This window comes from Pelobates fuscus, chromosome 4 (genome assembly GCF_036172605.1).
Source record: "Pelobates fuscus isolate aPelFus1 chromosome 4, aPelFus1.pri, whole genome shotgun sequence".
NCBI lineage: Eukaryota > Metazoa > Chordata > Amphibia > Anura > Pelobatidae > Pelobates > Pelobates fuscus.
The window spans coordinates 205,908,395-205,933,256 of record NC_086320.1 but is presented as its reverse complement, the minus strand read 5'-3'; the positions used below and the strand labels follow the sequence as shown (position 1 = coordinate 205,933,256).

General features: G+C 41.1%; 1 protein-coding gene across 1 annotated transcript in view; it reads right to left on the bottom strand.

Annotated features, from left to right (window-relative positions):
* CTNNAL1 (catenin alpha like 1) overlaps nucleotides 1-24,862 on the bottom strand; it is a 268,432-nt gene that overhangs the window by 57,567 nt on the left and 186,003 nt on the right. The window contains exons 8-10 of the mRNA XM_063451862.1: nucleotides 22,124-22,210; nucleotides 9,572-9,730; nucleotides 692-784 (exon numbers count right to left, since the gene is read on the bottom strand). Coding sequence (XP_063307932.1) covers nucleotides 692-784; nucleotides 9,572-9,730; nucleotides 22,124-22,210 — 339 coding nt within the window. The remainder of the gene's footprint in view (nucleotides 1-691; nucleotides 785-9,571; nucleotides 9,731-22,123; nucleotides 22,211-24,862) is intronic.

Genomic DNA, 24,862 nt, shown 5'->3' with positions numbered 1-24,862 from the left:
CTTTTCCAATGCTCAAATCCCAAGGCAGATTTAAGACACCTTGGAATCGTTTTTTGCTGCTTTAATCCCTGCGTTACAGCTATTGTAGTTTGCTTGTTTCATTGTGGTCAAAAATGCTTCAGATTTGATAAAGGGAGGAACTCCTGAAAGCTTGTCACACAAATTTGTGTTATGCTAATAAAGAAATGAATTACAAGAAACGGCAATACTTCATTATTTTTCCTCTACATTACTTGACGAATACAGAAACTCAAATATCAAGGCTTGAAAAAAAAAAAAAATTGCAAATAGGATATGTTTGCCCAGCATATACCAATTCACACAGGAAATCTTTAACGTATACATCCATGACAGTGACAAAATGTTCATTTACATAAGAATATTTTTTGAAATTTATTTTATATAAACTTAAGCTGTATTTTGCCACTGAAATCGTGCCTGCAGCTTGGCACTTAATCACAGTTGTAACATTTAATTATCTGTTTGAAAATTCCTGTCTCACTTCCAATAACTCTGCTTTATGTAATGTACAGAGTCAAGTTTCTCCTATAAATGGTTGTAATAAAATGTTTTCATATAACATCTTTAATACTAAGCACAGTGTCTGCCTCAAGCACATGTTCTATTAACATCTGGTTTCATCTTTCACTGGGATACACTGGAAACTATAGGAGGATGGGAAGTTCCATACCTGAGGACCAGTCACCTGAAATGTATCTTCTGCATGGATGCAGGTAATTTCCAGGGGCTCCGTGCCTGAAACGTGTCTCAACAACCGACAAGTCTAGAAGAACCAAAAGATTAATCACTTAACCGTGTATCTCAGTTCTGCAAAACAAATATGAATACTACCATTCAAAGTCAGTAAGAAGCGATCAGCACATGTGCCTATAGCACACAATCTTAAATTAAATCAAGCAGACCAGTTACTTCAGGCCCTCTTCTAATTTGTAATGTGCTCTGTGAGCGCTTAAATAAACAATCAAGAGTGCAGTTGACCCACTCTTTATCACAGACCGTAAACAAAAATGACAAAATTATATTAAATGTGTGTATGTATATATATATATATATATAAATATATATTTATACACACACACACACGCACATAAACATATAAACACACACACACACGTCAAGTTCCTGCACTTACTGTAATCTAATTAATATTGTACCTCCCAAATGCCTCTTTTTAAGATGGCTTGTTCTTATCTTGGGTCCAAATCCCTCTGTCCCTTCTTTATCCTAATGTCCCTCTTTTCTTTCTTTTTCCTGCATCCTGCTTTCCTGGGGTATCACTGATGCTCTTTGTCTCCTGCACCACTCCCAAACCCTGCTTCCTCTCCCACTTCCATCTCAATCTCTCCCTTGCTCACTCACCATCATGTCAGCCAGTTATTATTATTATTACTGGTATTGGTATTTATATAGCACCAACTTATTCCACATTGCTTTGCAGTATTATGGAAGGGAGAAATTTAACAATAAAAGAGACAATTACAAAATGATACAGGAACAATAGTTAGATTAGGACCCTGCTCAGACGACCTTACAGTGTAGAGTTAGATCCACTGTGTCCTTATTAATACAAACAGTCAAATTAAAGATAAATGTGTACGGTGTGTGGAAATAGTGTGGTTTAAATGTGATCGCATGTGTGCAATACAATTTAATGTTTTATTAATGCAACTCAATCCTTTACTAATTCTCCAGTGTACTCCTTTATGTACACTGTCCACTCCTAAAACGTAGGATTTAACCTCTCTTCCCCACTGCTGTCCATAAAAAACTGGCACATGCGCGATTGTCGTAAATGTGGCAATCAAATACAGCGATTGTTTGTTAAGATGCTTCTCATAGGGAAGCATTAGACTAAAGTTTCCCTGTGGAAGCTCTCACTTCCTATATAAGTTAGCATTTATATTTGTTTGTGTGTTAAAAATGCAAAAAACAATTATGAAAGCTAACTTTGGCCAGTGAATGAATTCCCCCTTTTGCAATACCTTGGGTTGTCTGCTTTTGCAAATGGCATGTCATCATGGGGGTTATTCTTATTCCTGGGCTACCATACGCTCTCAAAGGCAACATAACCAATCTGGCAAATTAAACAAAAAAAAAATAAAATCAAGCCCTGTAACTTTCAGAAACATTATAAAACCTGTACATGAGGGGTACTGTTATACTCAGGAGATTTCGCTGAAAACAAATATTAGTGTTTCAAAACAGTAAAATGTATCACAACAATGATATAATCAGTGAAAGTGCCGGTTGTGTGTGAAAAATGCATAAAACGTCACTTTCACTGACAATATCATCACTGTGATCCGTTTTACTGTTTTGAAACACTAATATTTGTGTTCAGCGAAGTCTTCTAAAACAGTACCCCACATGTACAGATCTTAGGGGGTCATGTTAAGTTACAGGGTTAAATACAGTGTTAGAAAATTCAATTCTCTGAACTTTCGGCCTGCGTGGTCAGGCAGGTCTCTCAAATTGCAAACAAAATTACTTAAAGGGACACTCCCACTACCCTTAACCCTGCAACTGTAATTATTGCAGTTTTCATAAACAATAATTACTTTACAGGGTTAAGTCCTCCCCTAGTGGCTGTCTACTAGACAGCCACTAAAGGGCACTTCCTGGTCCATAGCACAGGTTTTCTGTGCTATAGCGTCGCTGGACGTCCTCACGCTGTGTGAGGACCTCCAGCGTCGCTAAAATCCCCATAGGAAAGCATTGAAAAGCAATTACAATGCTTTCCTATGGAGAGGTCTAATGCGCATGCGCGGCATTGCCGCACATGCGCATTAGGTCTCCCCAGCCGGCGAGCGTGATCAGTCTCCCACGCCGGCTGACGTGATGAAGGGGAGGAGCTGCGGCGGAGGAAGAAGCAGCAACGAGAGACATCGTCGCTGCCTTTGATTAGTGACTGAAGGGGTTTTCATCCCTTCAACAACCAGGGATGGGAGGTGGGAGGGAGAGGGGACCTGCAGTGCCAGGAAAACGGATTACATAAATATGCAAGTAGAATTTAAATATATATTTACATATTTGAAGTCTACGTGTATATTTATGAAATTATTTATGTAATTATGTGTATGGATATATATTTTATATTTTTATTTATTTACATATATATATATATTAATAATTTTATTCTAAGTGTATTTTGATATATATATATATCAAAATACACTTAGAATATAATTACATATATAATTATTTCCCCATTTTCTATTTATTTGTATTTACTTATTATTTATATTTTATAATATATATATATATATATATATATTGAAAAAAGTCCCTAGTGGACTGAAACGTTGACACTATGTAATCAACTTTTTGAAGCTTGAATAAATGGCACATTTTTGGCAACAGTATCGAGTCCTGTGAGTGCACTTTCAACAAGGTATTTTATATTTTGAGGTCGGAGTGGCACCTAGGCAATAAACAAGACTGGGAGCAGGAGTGTGGGACCCAGCGTGAATTGAATTATATATATATAGTTATATACACTTAGTATGACATTATATATACAAGATATATATACCTATTATATATGTGTGTACAGTATATATGTATATCTATAGGAAAGAAGATGGAGACTGTAGTAGTAAAGTAGAAGTGCTTTTATTTAGCACAAATAAACATCAATGTTTCAGTCCTCCTGGATAACTGTTATATATATACACAAGCTGTGAGATAATTGGAGGGTGAACAGGTGAGAACAAGACTGGTGATGTCTACCTGGTGATACCAAATTTAACCATGTGAGTGAAGGTAAGAAAAAATATATACAAAGAAACAATTAGCTCTATAACGTATGATAAGTGGAGACCAGATAAAAAGAAGACTGGATCGACAGATAAGTGGGGTGATAGTTATGTGAGAACAGAAATGATCAAATAACTTAATTCAGTGATTGTTCCAGGCATGAAAAGAAGGAGGAATCTCACATTAACCGGCATAATTAATTGCAATGTAAATTATGAGTATTGCATAAAAATGTTATGTAGCAAACAATATAGCAATAAAAATGAAACATATGGAGATAAATTGCTACAAGAGATACATAAGATTCAGTGGGCAAGCTGAGGTTCACGGGGAAATTAGTTCTAAACAACTAGCGTCTAGGAAGGAAACAATATAAAGGATTTTTCTCCTTCAGTCCGTGTGGGGCTAGTGTCCCCAAGGTAAATATCCTTCTCAAAAGTTGTGCAACTCCGTCACCACCTCTAGGGGATAGTGGGACATGGTCAATGCCCATGAAGTGTAACATCGGTAAAGAGTGTCCAGCTTCCAAGAAATGTCGTGCCACTGGAGTGTTGGCAGAACGGATGTTCAGGGCGATACGTATCGCTGAGCGATGACTTCGCATTCTTTCTCTAAGGTCATTAGAGGATTTCCCGATATATACAAAGCCACATGTGATACTACATGTGTAGTGGTGCAAGTGATGCGATGTCTGATGTGAAAAGTTTTTTCCGAGTAGGGGTGGCAGAAAGTCTTTCCAGTAATCGAGTTACATGCTGTGCAACTCAGGCACCGACAACATCCTCTCACGATGGGACTTTTTTCTTGTAGTATGAGGTTATGTTTGTCAGTATGTACCAGCATATCCCGTAGGTTTCTTCCTCTCCTGTAACTCATGATGGGATTATTATGAAAGATGGGTGGTAATGAAGGGTCTTTTCTAAGGATATCCAAATTCCCTTGTATTGTAAATGTTATTTGATGGGAATGAGTGTGGTATGATACAGGGAAGATTAGTCGATTATCGATTAGGTTTGATGGTCGTTCATCTGCAATCGTTTGTTGTGCCTGCTGGAGCGTTTGTCTCAAAACTTTTTTAGAGTAACCTCTTTGCAAGAATGTGGTAAATATCTTCTGTATTTGTACATCCGCTTTAGAGTGTTCCGAATTGTTTCGTAGAAAATTGAGAGATGGGTAGAGACTCTATAAGTTTCTTGGAGTGGAAGCTTGAGGCATGTAGAATAGTATTTCTATCGGTGGGCTAAGAGTAGAGTGTGTAGCCCAAATGCTGCACATTGCAGTGCAAGAGAACTGCAATGTTTACAAAGTCTGCACTCAGTGGCCGTCTACCAGTATTGAAATGACGTCCAGCATCAGATAATAAACAGCAGGTTTGCTTTGACACATGTCCCGTCTTTCATATAATTCAGCACTTTGCTTAGAGAAAAACATCCTGGAATCTTGTGTTTAGCCACACATATGCAATAAGATAAAATATATAAATAAATAAATCACACCTAGGCAAATAAGGTGCAACATGTTGCACTTAATAATGACAGCTGTTTGGGATTTGTATATTAGTGTTCATAATTTTGATTAATAATCTGTAGGCTAAACATGCTCTAATCCGATGTGATGGCCAGTTTGCACAGTACAGAAAACATAGAAACATAGAATGTGATGGCAGATAAGAACCATTCGGCCCATTAGCCTGCCCAATTTTCTAAATACTTTCATTAGTCCCTGACCTTATCTTATAGTTAGGATAGCCTTATGCCTATCCCACGCATGCTTAAACTCCTTTACTGTGTTAACCTTTAGCTGGAAGGCTATTCCATGCATCCACTATCCTCTCGGTAAAGTAATTGTGACAAGACCAATCTCGCCACTGTGCATTGGAGGAGCCTGATTGCCCGCTTGCTGCCGTTAGACCAGGGCTGTCCAACCTGCTGCCCCCCAGATGTTGCTGAACTACAACTCCCATGATTCCCTGGCTATTTGTTTTATTCAAAGACTCATGGGAGTTGTAGTTCAGCAACATCTGGGGGGGCCGCAGGTTGGACAGGCCTGCTTTAGACTATGGCCCCATGTTGAAACGCTTGATTTTCCCCTGCAAAGACATGAAAGCAGGGTTATTCGGTACTTGCCCTATTTGAACAGTGATACCCCAGATAGCTATGCCATGGAGCCCATTCGTATAACGAAAGACTATGTGAAAGACTTTGGCTCCATGGCAATTGAACTGTATGTATGTGATCTGAGCGCCATTCAGTAATAATGTACAGTCATATCTAAGCTATCTAGGGATATGTTGAATGTACCCGTTTTATGCAATAGCTGCACAGTTATATATTTTTATGTATTTTATTGTCTTTTGCTACCGTGTGGCTAATGGAGTTTTGCCTCTGTCCTTGGAGATAATTGGATTACTTCCCAATTATCTCCAGGATAGAAGACTCTGAGGAACTGGTTTTGGGCAGAAAAGTCATGCTTCATTTGGTCACAAAGGACTTCGATCTAACTTTTGACCCACTGGACCAATTTGTATGATTTTGACGTATGTTTGTTGGAGTATGCGGATTCTGAAAATGTACGTTTATGTGAATGTGATGTATACTTTTAAAGTTATGAATATTGTGTAAAACTGTGTATTTTCCTGCCTGTGATAATTACATTAACCCATTGTGTAAGGTAATTGTATCACAGGCAGAGGGGAGGATTTTGTGTGGGAGTGTCTGAGTGTACTGTACATGTTTATTGGTTGTTTTACAAAACCCTGTGGGTGGCACTAATGTGTAAGAATGTGTATATAAGAACAATAAACCCACAGCTCTGTCTGTTCCTGTTTGACCCTCAACACAGAGCCTTGTCTCATTTGGGGGTGGGGGTAGGGGATTTATTGTATGCTGTTCCAGTTTGACTGCTAGGACTATAAACCTTTCGTATGGTTTTTCCTATTCGTATGTTTGAGAGCATTCATATGCCTCTCTGGTTCGGTTGTCTACAGTAGCTGCCTGTATATCTGGAAGGGAATATCTCCTAAACGGCTTTTAACCCCTTTTATGCCTGGGGGTGCCGTCACAGTAATACTTCCTGATATTTTTAAACCTTTGCCCCTCTAATTTAAGACTATGTCCTCTTGTTGTGGTAGTTTTTCTTCTTTTAAATATGGTCTCCTCCTTTACGGTGTTGACTCCCTTTATGTATTTAAATATTTCTATCATATCCCCCCCGTCTCATCTTTCCTCCTAGCTATACATGTTAAGATCCTTTAACCTTTCCTTGTAAGTTTTATCCTGCAATCCATGAACCAGTTTAGTAGCCCTTCTCTGAACTCTCTCTAAAGTATCAATATCCTTCTGGAGATACGGTCTCCAGTACTGCGTACAATATTCCAAGTGAGGTCTCACCAGTGTTCTGTACAATGGGATGAGCACTTCCCTCTTTCTACTGCTAATACCTCTCCCTATACAACCAAGCATTCTGCATACATTTCCAGCTGCTCTATTAAATTGTCTTCCTACCTTTAAGTCATCAGAAATAATTACTCCTAAATCCCTTTCCTCATATTTTGAGGTTAGTAGGGTATCAAATATCCTATAATCTACCCTTGGGTTTTTACGTCCAAGGTGCATTATCTTGCACTTATCCACATTAAATGTCCGTTGCCACAGCTGACCATTTTTCTTTTTTTTCTAAATCATTTGCCATTTGACTTTTCCCTCCTGGAACATCAGCCCTGTTACATATCTTACTATCATCAGCAAAAAGACATACCTTACCATCAAGACCTTCTGCAATATCACTAATAAAAATATTAAAAATAATGGGTCCAAGTACAGATCCCTGAGGTACCCCACTGGTAACTAGACCTTGCTTCAAATATACTCTGTTGACTAAAACCCTCTGATGCCTGTCATTTAGCCGCTGCCTTACCCATTCAACAATTTTGGAATCCAAACTTAAAGATTGCAGTTTATTGATGAGCCTTCTATGTGCAACAGTGTCAAAAGCCTTACTGAAATCTAGGTAAGCAATGTCTACTGCACCACCCTGATGTATAATTTTAGTTACCCAATCAAAAAAATCTAATCAAAATAAAAAAAAAGTGTTAAAACCTACCTTATTTCTAGCTCTCCACAGCCTGCAGACTGCTCCAGAGCCTGCAGACCGCTCTAACACCATCCCCGATCCGCCTCTTTGGCTGACATCACAAGAATTGATGATCTCAGCCAAACCAATGCTTTCCCACAGGGACATACAGATTCACACAAAGGGAAAGCATTAGATTAGCTGAGATATTCAAGGAGGCAGGATGGAGCGGAGCCAAACACCGCCCTGGCCAATCAGCATCTCCTCATAGAGATGCATTGCATCAATCACAGTGTGCAGCACTGACCCAGGAAACACTGGAGGTATTTCTAGGCTGTAAAGTAAACACTACTTTTTCTCTGAAAAGACAGTATTTGCAACAAAAATCCTGCAAGGACTGATTATACTCACCAGAACAACTACATTAAGCTGTAGTTGTTCTGGTGTCTATAGTGTCCTTTTAAGGTCTGTTTAAAACTTTGGGTTTTTTTCCCCAACAGGTTTTACAGGGGGGGGGGGGGGGCTTTTAGTTATGCACCCTAGGACATACCATTTTATTTTCTATCAGGGTTGGAGTAACCCTTTAACAATGAGCTAAGATTGAGGCTTTCCGTTACAAGATACAAAGGGGTGGATTTATACATTTAAATTTATTTTATGCACCTCACAAATATATATTATGTTAACAATGTTTACAATGTTAACAATGTGACAAATCCTGAGAAGTATCTGTTACCCTTTAAAGAACTGTGTGGGCCATGCTCTTCAAATACCAGGGAGTATTGAATATTCCCATATAACAAAGTATCCTTTCCCAGTCTGAGGCAGACACTCAATTTTATCACAGACATATATGGAACCCAATATTAAGTTATTAAAACCCAGGAAGCAGGAACTATACACCATACACAGCATGTCTTAGATCCACTGTGTGTATTAGTTGTACCAGCAGTGACTACTAAACATTATCAATACAGGTCAGTGAAGTACAATCCTTCCTTATTGATCATTTAATATTGCAATGAAAATGTTGCTGCCTGTACTCTGTGTGTTTGAATAAGTAAATTAAATTGATTGTGTGTGTTTGAGTCCAGTCAGTATATACATCTACTGTATGAGGTGAGATGACGTGATGGAGGTATTTATTTATTTTATTCACAAATGATTAATGGAGAGTACATATATATATATATATTTATACAGTGTAGAGAAAGCTTGCAAAAATGTCATAATTATCTGAAGTACAGCATTCATCTACCATGAAATGTGATCTTATCACATTTCTAAAAATTGACCAGAAGAATTGAGCAAACACACAAAAGCAAAAAAAGTTGTCTACGCCCACATCAGTTACACTCTATGTTGGGGTATATATAAAAATCAGCTTTATTATAGAGGTAATTTCTAAAACAGACTTTGGGATAATGATCAAGACACATTTTATTCCAATGTATTAGTGATGCAGAAATAAAACTAATTGTCAAGGGTTCAAAAAGTTTATCTCAACTATGTACATGTATGAACAAGTGTGCATGCCTGTAAGAATGTTTTGGGAAAGGTCCTTCTGACTTGGGACACTGACTTATTGTTAATTAAAGAAATGATCTATTGTTTTATTTGTACTATACAGTATTGTTTACTGAATTTCATCAACCATAAAAAAATTAACTTTTTGGATACAACACAAAGCAATTACAAAACACACACAGACACACACACTCACTTCAACAAGCTGTTCCTTCTGTTCTGATAGCTTGCAGGTATATTCAGCTACCGCTTCCAGGTTTCCTTCCACCCCCGCAATCTTCAGTGCTTTCAGGACCATGTGGTCGGCATGAAATTTTAGCAAGTCTGCTGCCAGTACTGTAGCGGCATTGTGAAGCTGAAAGACAGTAAAGGAATTAAGAACTACAAAAAGTTGTAAACGCAAAGTTCTGCAACACAATGCTCATAAAACAATACAAACACGAGGCTCGTCCCAAGAGATCTCTGACAACTTCAGGGATCCTAAAACATTATGGCAGATCTGAAATGATCTGTATAGAGTTCAAAGAATAGTTTAAATGCAATCTCAAGTCCTGTTTTATTAAATATCCCCAAAAGGTTGTGTTACTGGAACATCTTTCACTACAAACTCAACTGAACACATGCAAAAACAGTTGCAATGGCAGTCACCAAGATGTCAATATTACAGAGTGAGTTTGCGTGGTTCTCTCGATTGTAAGCTTGTACTCATATTAGGCCACAAAGCCCTTTTACATTTGATTATAATGCTTACTACTCTTACTCCTTGTCTGTAATCTACACTAAAATATCCCAGAGCTTTTTTTCTCTCAAGCCAAGGAGCACTTTAATAATTGGTGCACCTATGGTTTTCGTTTTACCATCATCAGCAGCTTATAAAAGGTCCCATTTACCTGAATCTTTCCGAGATATACATAATTGTAGACAAACTGAGCAGATAGCCCCCACCTGAGCTGTCTCTCCTAAATCAGTCTGTTCTATCTCTTTCTCTGAACTTATCTGTTATATGTACATGACGTTCATCCCTATGTCTTATCTGAACTCCTTTCACTCCCTTGAGTATACCAAAGATCACATTGGATCTATATAACTTATTAGTTTTAATCACTTGCCAGATGGGGTTCCCGATTGTAATGCTGATGCTTACAAAAACACATTTTAAGGACTGCATTCAACCTACTAAAGCTTGAAGGCAATGCATTCATGGCACACTGCTTAAAAGCCACTGAGCTACGATATATTTACAGTTTTCTTCTTTTCTGTATTTTATGACTTGCATTTGTACAGGTTTAACTTAGAAAAGGAAAACATGTACATAAGTAAATGTAAATAATTCACACCACTTACTAAACTGCCAGAAACTGAACACTAAGTAGATATTTACCACTTGTACACAGCATATAAATTAATATTTTTACGGATTCAGTAAGTGCATCAACTTTGGTCTTGACAAACCGACAAATATAATATATGCCTTACAATAAAAAATATATATTTATTTTTTCCTAGCTTTGATATTCATGTAATGCTTTCTTAACAACCTCTGTAAGGAGAGAATTAGCAATTTAATCTGCATCCATCAACCAGGGAAACACGAAAGCAATCAAAAGGCAGTGATGTGCAGCTGTATGTGTACACTCTACATCCAACGTCTGTCTAGCTAGAGATTCATTTTACTGGTGCAATGGCCTATATTAATCTTTGCTTCATATCCCAAATAAGTGCCATTTGTTTTGCATTTAGATCTGGCAAAAGAAAATATATAGCAAATGTCAAGTCCTATACGATACATCCATTATGGGCCACTAAAACTTTTAATCCATATGAAGTTTTCATGGTGCCAGGAGGCCCCCGGAGGCACTCTCGAACAGTTTATCCCCAAAGTTGTCTCTATCGGCAATGTCCACTCCCCCCGGTGGCATCCAGCTCCTGAATTTTCAAATTTAGGAAGCGTGGAGTCAGACACTCACATACAGACATACACACACTCACATACAGACACAAGGAGACATAAACACAGACATCCACACACATACAGACATACACACACTTACACTCAAATACCTTTCCTTGGGGTCCTGTGGCTCAGGTTGACGGGAGTCAGAGTTCCCACTCTGACTCCCTCTCCTTCCTCCCGCATGGCTCCCAGTGGTTGATGGGAGGAAGTGACTGGGGCAGTCACTTTCTCCCAGCCTTTGACATCATCAGAGGGGGCCCAGTCGCGCTGTTAAAGTGCTGACCGGGCCACCTAGAATAACATAGCATTGGGTGGCCCTAACAGCATTGGCCCCCCAATGAGCCCCTTCAATGTGGCCCCGGCAGTTACACCGCATGGGCCGGGGCCACATTCCTCCCTCAAGTGTTGCTACTCCTGTGTCTGTCTGTCTCCAAGTCAACGGTGCTACCATCAGCTCCACCACGCAGGCTCGCTGCCTAGGTGTTCTCTTTGACTCCGTCCTCTCCTTCACGCCTCATGTTCAGTCTATCGTCAAATCCTGCCGCTTCCATCTCAAAAACATTGCACACATCCGACCCTACTTAATGCCAGATGCGACTAAGGTGCTGGTCCATTCCACTGTCCTTTCTCGTCTTGACTACTGTAATCCGCTTCTCAGTGGTCTTACATGCTCCCAACCTGCACCGTTACAGTCCATAATGAATGCGGCAGCAAGGCTCATCTTCCTTCCACACCTCCCACGCCTCACCCTTCTGTCAGTCCCTACATTGGCTTCCTGTAAGATATGGGGCTCAATTTAGAATTCTGGTTCTTGTTTCAAATCTCTACAATGTGCTGTTCCCACCTATCAATCCTTCCTAATACACAAGTATGTCCCATCTAGGCCCTTACGCTCTGCTGAAGACTTACATCTATCTTCTGTCCGTACTCCCACCTTTGATGCTCGCCTTCAAGACTTCTTGAGGGCTGGACTGTTCCTGTGGAACTTACTTCCCTCCTCCGTTAGATGCTCACCCAGTCTCCACTCCATTAAAAAAAATCATTAAAAACCCACTTCTTCATAAAAGCGTATCAATTAAACTGTTTATAGCTCTCAACTGATTCCTCTCTTGCAAATGTCATTAGTCTAATACTATCCTTACCTTTTTGTGTCACTTTACCCCACTCCCTCTAGCATGTAAGCTCATTGAGCAGGGCCCTTAACCCCTCTGTTCCTGTGTGTCCAACTTGTCTGGTTACAACTACATGTTTGTTCGTCCACCCACTGTAAAGTGCTGCGGAATTTGTTGGCGCTATATAAATAATAACATAATAAGAATATTAACATAATAGTGGTCATATGATAGCAGGGTGCAGTAGGACTTAAAATTGTATTTGCCAAGCACCATGTTCTGCAGGGTTATACAAAAGGTAAGGGAAAAAAACGCATGTATGTGTAGAATATAAAGGAATATGGAGGCGTTCTAGGCTGGTGGACAGATGAAATATAGGAACATATGTTATTGCCCATAAAAAGGGTCACAGAAGTAGAGGGGTTAGAGAATAAATATTATTTCATTAATTCCCAAGTCACTAGTATGCTTCCTCTATGGTTAAGATCAAATGCAACTTGTGGGTTTTAATAGAATTAGACTGGCAGATAGAATACAGAAAAAACTCATCACTTCTCTGGTGTTCAAAGCGTTAAAGCAGATTTTAATAATCTACATATTTTAAAAATCAAAATCAAAAGGCTTACAAATATTCATGCATGCCACAGGAGTCCATAACGGCAACAAATCCCTCGAGGCTAAATATTAATAATATATTGTGGCAGATCAGATAGTTAGGCATTAGGAGACCGGAAGTCTGTGCTCTAATTCTGGCACTGTGACCACTCTCCATCTGACCTTGTAAGTGTCACTCTACCCTGTTCTCAATATCGGCTTACTTGACCATATAAATAACTCTAAAATAAACAAAAACGTTCAGGCATACACAACACATTCAAGACAAATATATAAACTCTGTGCAAAGCTGAAAAAAGAAAGAAAAAAAATCACTACAACAACATTTTAGTTGTTTTTTATTCCTGCAATTATGTACTGGCAATACAATAATTAACCTGGAACAAATGATTCCTATTGTTTCATATCATATTAAGATTAACATATTTTGCTGGTAAAGGAACAAAAATGTTAGTATGAAGATTTGCCGTCTATCCAACATTAAGGCAATATGAAAAGTCGGTCAATGGTAAATGTAAAGGCACTAATCTCCTACTTACTGAGTTTATTAAAAACAGTAAGATGGTTTAAAGCAGTGGGGGCTCTGGATGCAGAAAATTGTTTTCAAACAGTAGCATAGTTATTGAGACTAAAAGTAATTTAATATCCCCCCACCCCCCAAGGAGAGTGCTTAAAAAGAAATATCTTCTTTAAGATTGCCTATAGTTTAATATATGTCTGTGGCACGTGCATGCAAAAAGCAATGCTAATTTATTTATTTTTGATAACTCCAGAGTAGGTCTAACGGGTTTATGATACTTTTTAATTTAGTGAAAGCAGTTAATAAGAAGTTGGAACGTGTAGGAAGATTCAAATATATCAGTTTTTCAAGTGTACAATAGAATATTAACATGTGATATAAATAGTGCATATGAATGGCACTGGGTTTATTTAATTACATGTATTACTATTTACTGGCAAACACTATTCACAGTATATTTTTCTGTATAAAAGAGCAACAGCATGAGTCTAGACCAGGCTGTCTCTTTTCTGTATGGTGCATGTCCCCCCCACCTAAAAAAAAAGCCAAACGCCAACCAGCATATACTCTGCCTCAGGAAGCACCTCTAGCAGCTGAGATGAGTGGCCAGTGAAATTATCACTAGGCTGTAATGTAAACACTACATTTTCTCTGAAAAGACAGTGTATACAGCAAAAAGCCTGCAGGCACTGACTATACTCACCAGAACAACTACATTAAGTTATAGTTGTACTGGTGACTATAAATATAAAGGGTAACATGAAAATAAAATAAAAAAATATGCATCTTAGCCAACTGACCTCCGAATTGAGGTGCTGTAATTATAATTATGGCAATGACATTCACAACATTCCATTATTCCAGGTATGCAGTTTCAAGTCAGGAATCCATAACATGTATGATTTGCACTCATTACTCCTCACTGAAGACAATGCTCCTTTTACCGGAAGTGGTCAGCCTGTGCAATACATTCACTCTCTAACCCAGAGTTTCCAATCGGTGTTCCGCGAGAACAAAATTGGGGTTGCGCCGCATTTTGTCACATCCAAGATGGCCGCCGCTGCCTGCTGTTCCTGGAAGTTCAGAAACCGCAGAGATCGCGGGAGCGTGCTCTTAAGCCCGCCCTGCCGTCAGGACGCCTTGCCGTCCGAGTCCGCCCTAGCGCCCGCCTTGCCATCAGCCAGCCACTTAGCTTGGCCGTGAGAGAGCCTGCCCAGCCGTCAGCCAGCCCGCCCAGCCGTCAGCCAGCCCGCCCAGCCGTCAGCCATTTTCTATCACTCGTGGTAGAGGAGTGATGGAGAGTGGAGCTGATAGTTAAAGCTCTGTTAGGTAGAGCAATAGAACGCTCTGTTAGGTACGGGCCAATAGAAAGCTCTGTTAGGGGGGGCGGGGCCTGATCGCAGCCCAAGATGGCCGCACATTGCTGAATCTCCTAAGGGAAATTCTTAAAAACTTAGCCGAAAATTTGACTTCTAATAGCAGACCGTTGGCACAAATCTGCTTACCCTCTTCATGAGGCACCTGGGCACAAGTTGAGCATGAAAGTACTTGATTGGGACGTGCATAACTCATGTAAGGCTCCAGCTGCGGCCTTCTGGCACACTCCAGGTGGAGGAGGCAGCCGCTCCTCTGCACGTGACTAGCAAGCATCGGATTAAGAGCCCTGGTTCCCCCCCTCTGGACCGGTGGGGGTTATCCCGGTCCCCACTGGTACCCTCGTGTGACTAACAACTGCAAACAGTGTTGCACAGTGCCGTAGAGAGTTGAGGTCTACAGAACCAAGATGGCCGCCACGACCAGCCCTGCAGAGACAGGTCTCTACATGGGATGGCCCACCCAAGCTGACCCGCTACTTCAAGCCTTTGACAAGCTATGTGCTCGATTCTGGGCAAAGCTGAGGGATCGGATACCCACCGCTACTCCCATCAGTCACAGCAGTGTACCTGGGGGCCGACCAACGTCCCGACGCCCAGTAACCAGCCATCACCCCGGCGGCCAACGCTGGATGACTCTGAGAAGGAGGCGCAGAAGACTGCAACATAAACGCCGCAGGGAGGAGAGAAGAGCTCGAGGACACACACTCACAGCGCACTGACCATGGCGGCTCAGGGTCACGACCTGGCACGGACCCCGAGAACACACCAATGAACCCTGTGTCACCTGCGTAGTAAATGGATTCTCCCTCGGCAGGGACAGTGGCATGCGCCACGAAGGTCCAACCGGCAGGCTCTCACCTACACATCTAGCTGCAGGGGGGGCCTCCTCATGCCTCCATGAACTCTCAACTCCTGGCGTCCATAGCCCTCCGTCTGTGGGGACAGACTTTCTGCACTGTACTACTAACCTCCCTAATCTATCTTTTTCTTATTTACTTGCTCACTAACCCAGTGGTATTAATAGCTCATTCTCATGTCACTACATACGTTTTGAAGTTTTTCACCTACAATCTTCTGCTGACATGTATTCTACTCTTCCCTAAACCTATTTTTCAAATCCTATAAAAAGTGCTGTATGCTGACATTTCCTACTCAATATTCACTTATGCTATTCTTATACTTACACTCTTGTGGAATGTCACTATTTAGCTAATTGTTATGCTTTGCACTATCAAAAAAAAAGAAAAAAAAAAGCTGTTGGGTACGGGCCAATATAAAGCTCTGTTAGGTACGGGCCAATAGAAAGCTCTGTTAGGTACGGGCCAATTGAACGCTCTGTTAGGTAGGGCCAATTGAACGCTCTGTTAGGTAGGGGCAATAGAAAGCTTTGTTAGGTAGGGGCAATAGAAAGCTCTGTTAGGTAGGGGCACTGAAAGACTCTGCCAGGGGCACTGAAAGACTATGCCAGGGGCCAGGGCCGTATTTTCCTATAGGCTAACTAGGCTTCAGCCTAGGGCCTCAAGATCAAGAGGGGCCTACATACAAATTGTTAGCAAAATTAAAATTACACTATTCTAAAAACAGTGAACACTAAAACACTGAACCGAAAATAAGGAGAAATTCTACGCATATGATATGACCAGTGGCGTACTAAAGGGGGGGGGGGTGGGCGGTCTGCCCCGGGTGCCACTTACTAGGGGGATGCCCGGGGCAGACTGCAATGCCCCTCCTGCCGCGTTCGCCGAGACCGGCGGTCTGCAGCTCCGCAATGCGCGGGTTATCACGGCAACGCTCTGATTGGGTCTCGTGAGATCCATGGTCTGCAGCTCTGCATAGCTGCAGACCAGAAATGAGGACCACCGGACCACCAGGGACCCCACCGGACCACCAGGCAGCCCCCACTGGACCACCAGGGATTTAAGGTAATCTTTTTAGTCACCCCCCCCCCTCTCCTCATCACCCCCTTCCCTCTCACACAATCACCCCCCTCTCCTCATCTCGACTTTTTTTTTAAATTTATTATCCGTGCCACATTTTTTATAAAGGTTAGTACCAATCACAACATGTTTCATTTAACATATTGATATATATCACAGTAATTATGTATTTTATTGTCTCATGTAATTTACAAACTTAAAAATGGGAGGTGAAAGGGCCTCATAAGTGAAATAGCCTAGGGCCTCTTTTCATCTAAATCCGGCCCTGCCAGGGGCACTGAAAGACTCTGCCAGGGGCACACCCCCACCCACCCACCAGTCCCACTGGTAGAACCCCTCCCACACCACACACATACCTTCTCACAACAGCACTTCTCACCCAAACCCCACCCCAATCCCCCCCTCCCTACAACTCCCCCACACACCACACACTAACCCACAAGGCCGATACCTCACAGTCGCAGGCAAGATAGGCACACACTACTATGCCTTCACCACTCTATACGCGCCAAACACCCCAACTAGCACATTCTGGCAGACAGTACACGCACACTTAGCTCTCTTTCCCTCCCACCACTCCATAATCGGCGGCGACTTCAATGCCACTCCATCACCCACGGTAGACAGACACCGATCGCAATCACACAGCCGAAGTGGACAACCGACAGCAAAAGCAGATAAACTACTCTCAGCATTCATCTCACGCACACGCCTAATAGACGCATGGAGAGCCCAGCACCCCACAGCCCTAGACTACACCTTCTTTTCACACCCACACCAATCACACTCCCGTATAGACCTCTTTCTCATATCACCAACACTGGCGCCCACGACCAAAAACACATCCATAGGCCCCATCACATGGTCCGACCATGCCGAAATAACACTAACGCTTAACCTGCCAGGAACGGAGAGACCCTGGACATGGCGCCTAAACCCACTCCTCCTACACAACCCACTAATTAGACAATCTATTGACAAAACCATAATAGAATATTTCCAAATCAACAAAGACACGGCATCCTCAGAAGGGAACCTGTGGGCAGCACACAAGGCAGTAATCAGGGGAGCCTTAATAAACCAAGCAACGATACACAAAAAAAAGCAGGTGGCTCTCCTGGAACAAACATTACAGACCCTGAGAACCCTGGAGGCCAAACATAAAACAGACCCAACACAAGAGCTCAAGGAGCAAATCAAAAAATGTCAAACCGTGATAAAAGACTCGACCAAAGCATTACTTTGGACAAAACAGCTATACTACGACAAGTCTAACAAAGCTGACACGTTACTCGCTCGCAGACTCAAACAACGAAATGAAAACAGATACATAAAATAATCACCCCAAGAGGGGAAACCACAGAGGACCCAAAGAGAATCGCTGAAGTCTTTCAAGATTACTTCAGAACCCTATACGACCATACCCCAGAAACACAACACCCAATGTCGGCCAAAACACTAATAGACCAATACCTAACCCAAGTCCACTACCCTCTCTAACTACAGAAGCGGCACAGGTTTTAGCCAGCCCCATAACACCAGAAGAACTCGCAGGAAAGATAAAAGCTCTAAAACCCAACAAAAGCCCGGGCCCAGACGGGTTCACTGGGCTATACTACAAGACATTTGCCCCATCTTAATCCCACACCTTTGCACACTATACAACGCCATACTACAGGGAGACCAACTACCAAGAGAAATGCTACAAGCGAATGTATGCCTCCTCCCCAAGCCTAACAAAACAAACCTCGAACCTGGACACTACCGACCAATCTCACTCCTAAATGTGGACATTAAATTATTCACCAAAATCCTCGCGGACCGCCTAAGCCCCAACCTAACCACACTAATACACCCAGATCAAGTAGGCTTCATACCAACACATTTGGACAGCTCACACGAGACACATCCCAGCCCTCTTCCTATCACTGGACGCCGAAAAGGCATTTGACAGACTGTTATGGCCCTTCCTATTCGCCAGCCTAGAAAAATTCAGACTCCCACGAAGATTCATAAACGCCATACAGGTACTTTATGCCACACCACAAGCACACGTCCTCCTCCCACTCACACCCCCCCGACCTTCACAATCTATAACGGTACACGCCAGGGATGCCCACTATCCCCAGTGCTCTTCGCATTGTCCACTCCTACAAACTCTCAGACTTAATAGGGACATAAAAGGAATGAAAATACGCGAGGAAGAATACAAAACTGCGGCAATGACCTGCTCCTCACAATTACAGAACCAGCAAAATCCCTACCACCACTCCTCAACGCTCTAGAAGCATATGCCAGGGTCTCGGGATACAAGCCCAATACATATAGACCCCGCCACCAAGACAGCCATAAACGACATATACCCATTCGACCTCACACTCACCCATATAAAATATCTGGGCATATCCATCCCGGCAGACCTTTCCCTCTGCTACGACCTGAACTGCACACCTACGATCCAAAATATCACCCGCGACATAGACAGATGGCAAAACATGCCGATATCATGGCTAGGACGGCTGGCATCTGTCAAAATGAACGCCTTACCGCGACTTTTATACCTGTTCCAAACCCTCCCGATCCCAATACGCAGCACAGATTTCAAACAGCTGCAAACCAAGATTGATAAATTTATATGGGCCAACAGACGTGCTAGAATAAAAAGACAAACCCTATACGTACCAAACAAACAAGGTGGTCTAGGCCTACCACACTATTATCAGGCTGCACAACTAACGCAAGCACAGAACTGGCACGTTACGCCAGGGGCGAAGAGATGGGTCGACCTAGAGCATGACATTTTTGGCAGGGACTTCCCCTCCATGGACATATGGCTGCCTGGACTAGCGAGACCCCCCCCTACCCCAAATATCCCCCGCAATCCTAAACACCATCAAGGTATGGGATAAAATAATGCACAAAAGTGGGCTTACAACTCAACCATCACCACTAACCCCCATACTCCGGAACACACAATTTCCCCCGGGCATGACACCCAAAGATTTCACCCGCTTTGAGGATAATGACCTCACTAGGCTATACCACTTCTACAAAGATGGCCAACCAATCCCATTCACAGAACTTCCACAAACCACCCCTTTTCGCACCTTTGACATGTTCCGCCACTTACAAATAAAAAGCTTTCTGGAAACACTGACAATAGCACAGGGGGAGACCAGAGCGAAGACGCTTTTTGAAAAACAATGTCTACAAACACCAGCACGCAAAGGCCAAATTTCAGAGATATACTCACACATAATACAACTCGTTAAAGATGGAGCACTCACATACGTGTCGGCTTGGGAGAGGGACATAGGTCCTGCGGAGGACCCATCAGACTGGGCCGATATATGGGAAGCCACAGCCACCATCTCAATTTGCGTTAACCATAAAGAGCAAGCTTACAAGACGCTCATGAGATGGTACCTCACCCCTCTAAAACTCAAACAGATGGGCAAGTCAGACAACGACTCATGCTGGAAGGGCTGCGGACAGAAGGGAACGTACCTCCACATGTGGTGGGAGTGTCCCTACACAGCGCAGCTATGGCGTCAAATAGCATCTATGGTATCACAGGTCTTACATACAAACCTACCACTTGACCCATGGATATGGCTCTTGTCCAAACCCCTGGCAGGCACTCCAAGGGCCCAAAACAAACTTATTGCCAAAATTGCTCTGGCCACAAGAAGAGCAATTGCAGAAAAATGGAGAAGCCCGGACACGCCAGCAATATACACAATCAAGCGGAAAATCAAAGACACAATTAAAATGGACGAAATGTCCGCCCTAATTCACGACTAAACACTTCAATAAAATTTGGGACCCTTGGTTCTACGAATTCCCGAACCTACCCTAAATAACAAGGGGGGGACAAATCTCACACGATGGCGCAACATACAAACCTACCGCACGACAAGGGCCATCTCATAACACATCCCTCAAAGAACAACCTAACCCACCAACCATACAGCACACAAATCACCCCCTCAGAGGGAGATTAACTAATCACAACTGACACCCGAAAACACTCAGAAATTCACATTTATTTACTGAGTGTCAGGAAGCATAGAGTGCCACTGGGTAGGGGTGTTGCTGATTGGCTAGAGCGGTAGGCTGGCACTCTAAGCCAATCAGTAGCTTCCCATTCATAAAAAGTAAAATATTTTTATAAACCGGGTACTATCGATTGGCTTAGAGCTGACCACTCTAGCCAGTCAGCTGACCACTCTAGCCAATCAGTGGCACCCATGCCTGATGTCAATCTGCTTCTTCTCTTCAGAAGCCGAATACCACTGAGCGACCTACAGATCTGGAGCTGAAGAAGCCTTTAGGGTTAAACCATATGAGAGCGGTTTAACCCCTTAAAGGAAAAAGAGCGCCCAGGGGCCTCCTGGCATCATAGCATTTTCATTTAGATGAAGTTGTTACCAGAATGTTCCTTTAATTTGATTAAAGGAACACTCGTGTCAGGAATACAAACATGTATTCCTGACACCATAGTTGTGAAAACGCCATTTACCCTGGCTTTGTGTGATAATGACTATGCCCCTCCCCTTCATGACACTGTCAACAAGGGGCCAAGAATGGATGTAACAATCCTTGCGGACGCCCATGAACCTAATCACCCTTTATTAAAATAAAGTCATATGGAAAAATTGAACTAAAAAAAAGTGTGTTAACCCCTTAAGGACACATGACGTGTCTGACACGTCATGATTCCCTTTTATTCCAGAAGTTTGGTCCTTAAGGGGTTAAAGCAGTGTGCAGTAAGCTATAGACACAGTTTCCAGCCCAGGCACCCCCAAATGTGGCCGCTGAAGCGGACAAGGGAGATCATGCACTGCCCAGAGACGGGGCTCCAAGGCTGGTGGGTGATCAAAGATTTACCTACTGTATCATAACATTGCCGCAGGTTACCACTGCAATGCTGACACATTAACCGTTGACGGGCAGAAGTAGCTGAATTCCCCTTCCCTGGCCAACTGAAACGGTCCTCTTAGTTAGATACTTTATTGGTGGGAGTGAGAAATGAATGTTCATTCTTCAAGACATATTGGAAGAGATCAATAACAGTTCGAGGTATTCACTAATTCCCAGATTATTGATAAGGGAGATGTAAAACTATGTATAGTTTATCATGCAAAAATCCAAGATGATTATCACATATATGTTTGCTGTGAGAATTTAATAGTATGAAAAGAAGAAGTTTCATTATAATCTTTAATACTTACTTCTCGTTTCAGTTCCGTAATGCACTGACATGTTTTCAATATAGCCAATTCCAAATCCTCCATAACATCCTTTGTTTTGTGGTTTTGCTGGAAGAAAAAAAGAAATGCAGGTCAAAGGTATAAAATCAACCATAATAATAAAAAATGTATATATCCATCTCGGATATGTATATTAACATAAAATATTATAACCATTCAAATATTATTAAGGGGGGGAGGGGAAGGAATACGTTTATTTTACTTCTTTAGGCTAAACCCAAGCCTAAACATTCCTTATTTAACATCCCCTGCATATTGACAACATTTCCCAATGCGTAGACAAAAGATTGTTGTAAAGGATGACAAACGAGTGCAGGCATACAGAAACAAGAACTGGTGATGGTGCTTCTCAAGCAATCTTACAGTCTCAGCACATGATTGCATTACTTAGCAGGAAATCAGGGACTGCCAAGAGAGTTTAATATAGTTCAGTTAGAGGTAGCATTACCATACCATGGAGATGTAACCCACATAAACGTAGAATGTTCTATCAGCAATAGGCTTAACAAGAGAAACACAGTCTCTAAGCAAGATTTATCTGCATGGACTAATGTACAAATGAGATCTGCTGTAAGTGAAGGCTTTTAGTTTAGATAGTTAAAGGGACACTATAGTCATCAGAACTACTTTAGCTTACTGGTGCTGTTTTTCTGTATAGATCATGCCCGGAGTCTGACTGCTCAATTCAGGGCCATTTAGAAGTTAATTCACTTTGTTTATACAAACCCTAGACACCCCTCCCTGCACGTAACTTGCACAGCCTACCTAAACACTTCCTGTAAAGAGTCAACTAATGTTTACACTTCCTTTATTTTAAATTATGTTTAACTTAGAATTCCTCATCTCCTGCTCTGTTAATTGCCTGTTATACCCAGCAGGAGCCTCTTGTATGTAAATAAAGTTCAAATCTGGAGATAAAAACTTTTAAAGTTAGTTACATCGGATTGAAAATGAAACTATTTTGTTTTCTTTCAGGTTGTGTCAAGCATAGCCAGGGGAGGTGTGGCTATAGTTGCATAAACAGAAACAAAAGTGATTTAACTCCTAAATGGCAGTGAATTGAGCTGTAAAACTACAGAGGTATAATTTATACACCCAAACTGCTTCATTTAGCTAAAGTTGTTTTGGTGACTATAGTGTCCATATAAGATTGCATAAAATTTAAGAAAATGGAAAAAATAAATAAAAAGATTTACAATATGGGAAGCAAATAATAGAGTTATGTCAAACTTCGTAACAATATTCAGTATTCCAGAGATCACTTTCTATTAAAATGATCGATGTTCTAGGTGAAGGCATTTGTCAATATGTTGCAACACTGATTCAATAAATGCCAACATAAAACATAACATTCAAAGGAACACTCCAGGCACTACAACAACTTCCATGCTTATTAAAAGAACACTCCAGGCGCTATAGCCACTACCGCACATGTAGAATATATATTGTACATGTATATGTATGTGTTATTTTTACATAATTATATGATTTTATTAATTACAATTTGATGGATTTGTCTGACAAATGGCCTGAAAACTTAATTTGCAATGGGGCTTCAAAAACCGCACAAAACCTTTACAAGGGGGTAACTGATGTACGCATAAGGCATCGCTGAAAACAAATATGAATGTTTTAGAGCAGTAAAACATATCATGATAATGATATCAGTGAAAGTGCAGATTTTGTGAGAAAAATGAAAAAGTACAAATATGAATACTAACTTTGACGAGGGTTTTGTGACTGGGATTCCCCAGTTTGAATACCCTGGGTTGTCTGCTTTTGCAAATGATATACAATGGTGGGGGTAATTTTCATTTCTGAGCTGCCATACGATCTCAAAGGCAACATAGTTAGGAAATTAATATGCCAAATTTCAATGTGTAAAAACTGAAATAGGCCAAAAAACCTGTATTAGTGGGACATCACAGCATACAAATATATGTTTTTTGCATTAAAAGCCAATAGTATTGGGATAATCACAGTTAAAAGGCCATGCAGAAATGTCTTCATTTATAACACTATTTATATTTTATTCATATTAAAATGTGTTTCATATATACTAATGTGATGTGAAATGAAAGCCATATTTCTCCTGAACAAAATACTATATGTGTGGATGCACATATAAACTAGGTTTTGTTTTGGTCAGAACTTGTACCATTGCCTCTGTCCTCAAGGGGATAAGGTATTGGCAGAAACAAAAAAAAAAAATAAACAAAAAAATCTAACAATAATAATTCTCTCCAACTAGTTCATTTTTGCCTTTTGCCATATTCGAAAAAATAAACCCCTGATGTATAAAATATTGAAAGGCTGGCAGGCTGAATTTAAGATATGGTAATAGGAACACACACAGTAGACATTAATAAGGGGGTAATCTCATTTAAGTGAGCCCAGTCAAAGATAAAATAGAAATGTTTGCTCTCAGGCAGTATATTATGGGGTGGATTTTCGAATATAAAAGATGTCCAAACATGATAATAGACTTTGCTCTGTCAAAAGCAAAACATATTTCAAAGGAAATTAAGGATGCATTGATAAAGAAAAATACTGCGGCAGCAGAAAGAAAAAATATAAACCTTAATATATTCCTTCAATACAATATATTTAACCAGTGACACATAGAAGGAAGGTGTAACTTACTTGCAAAACGCTTATGGGTGTATTATTTAAACTGGGAGTTAGGGATAATTGAGAGAA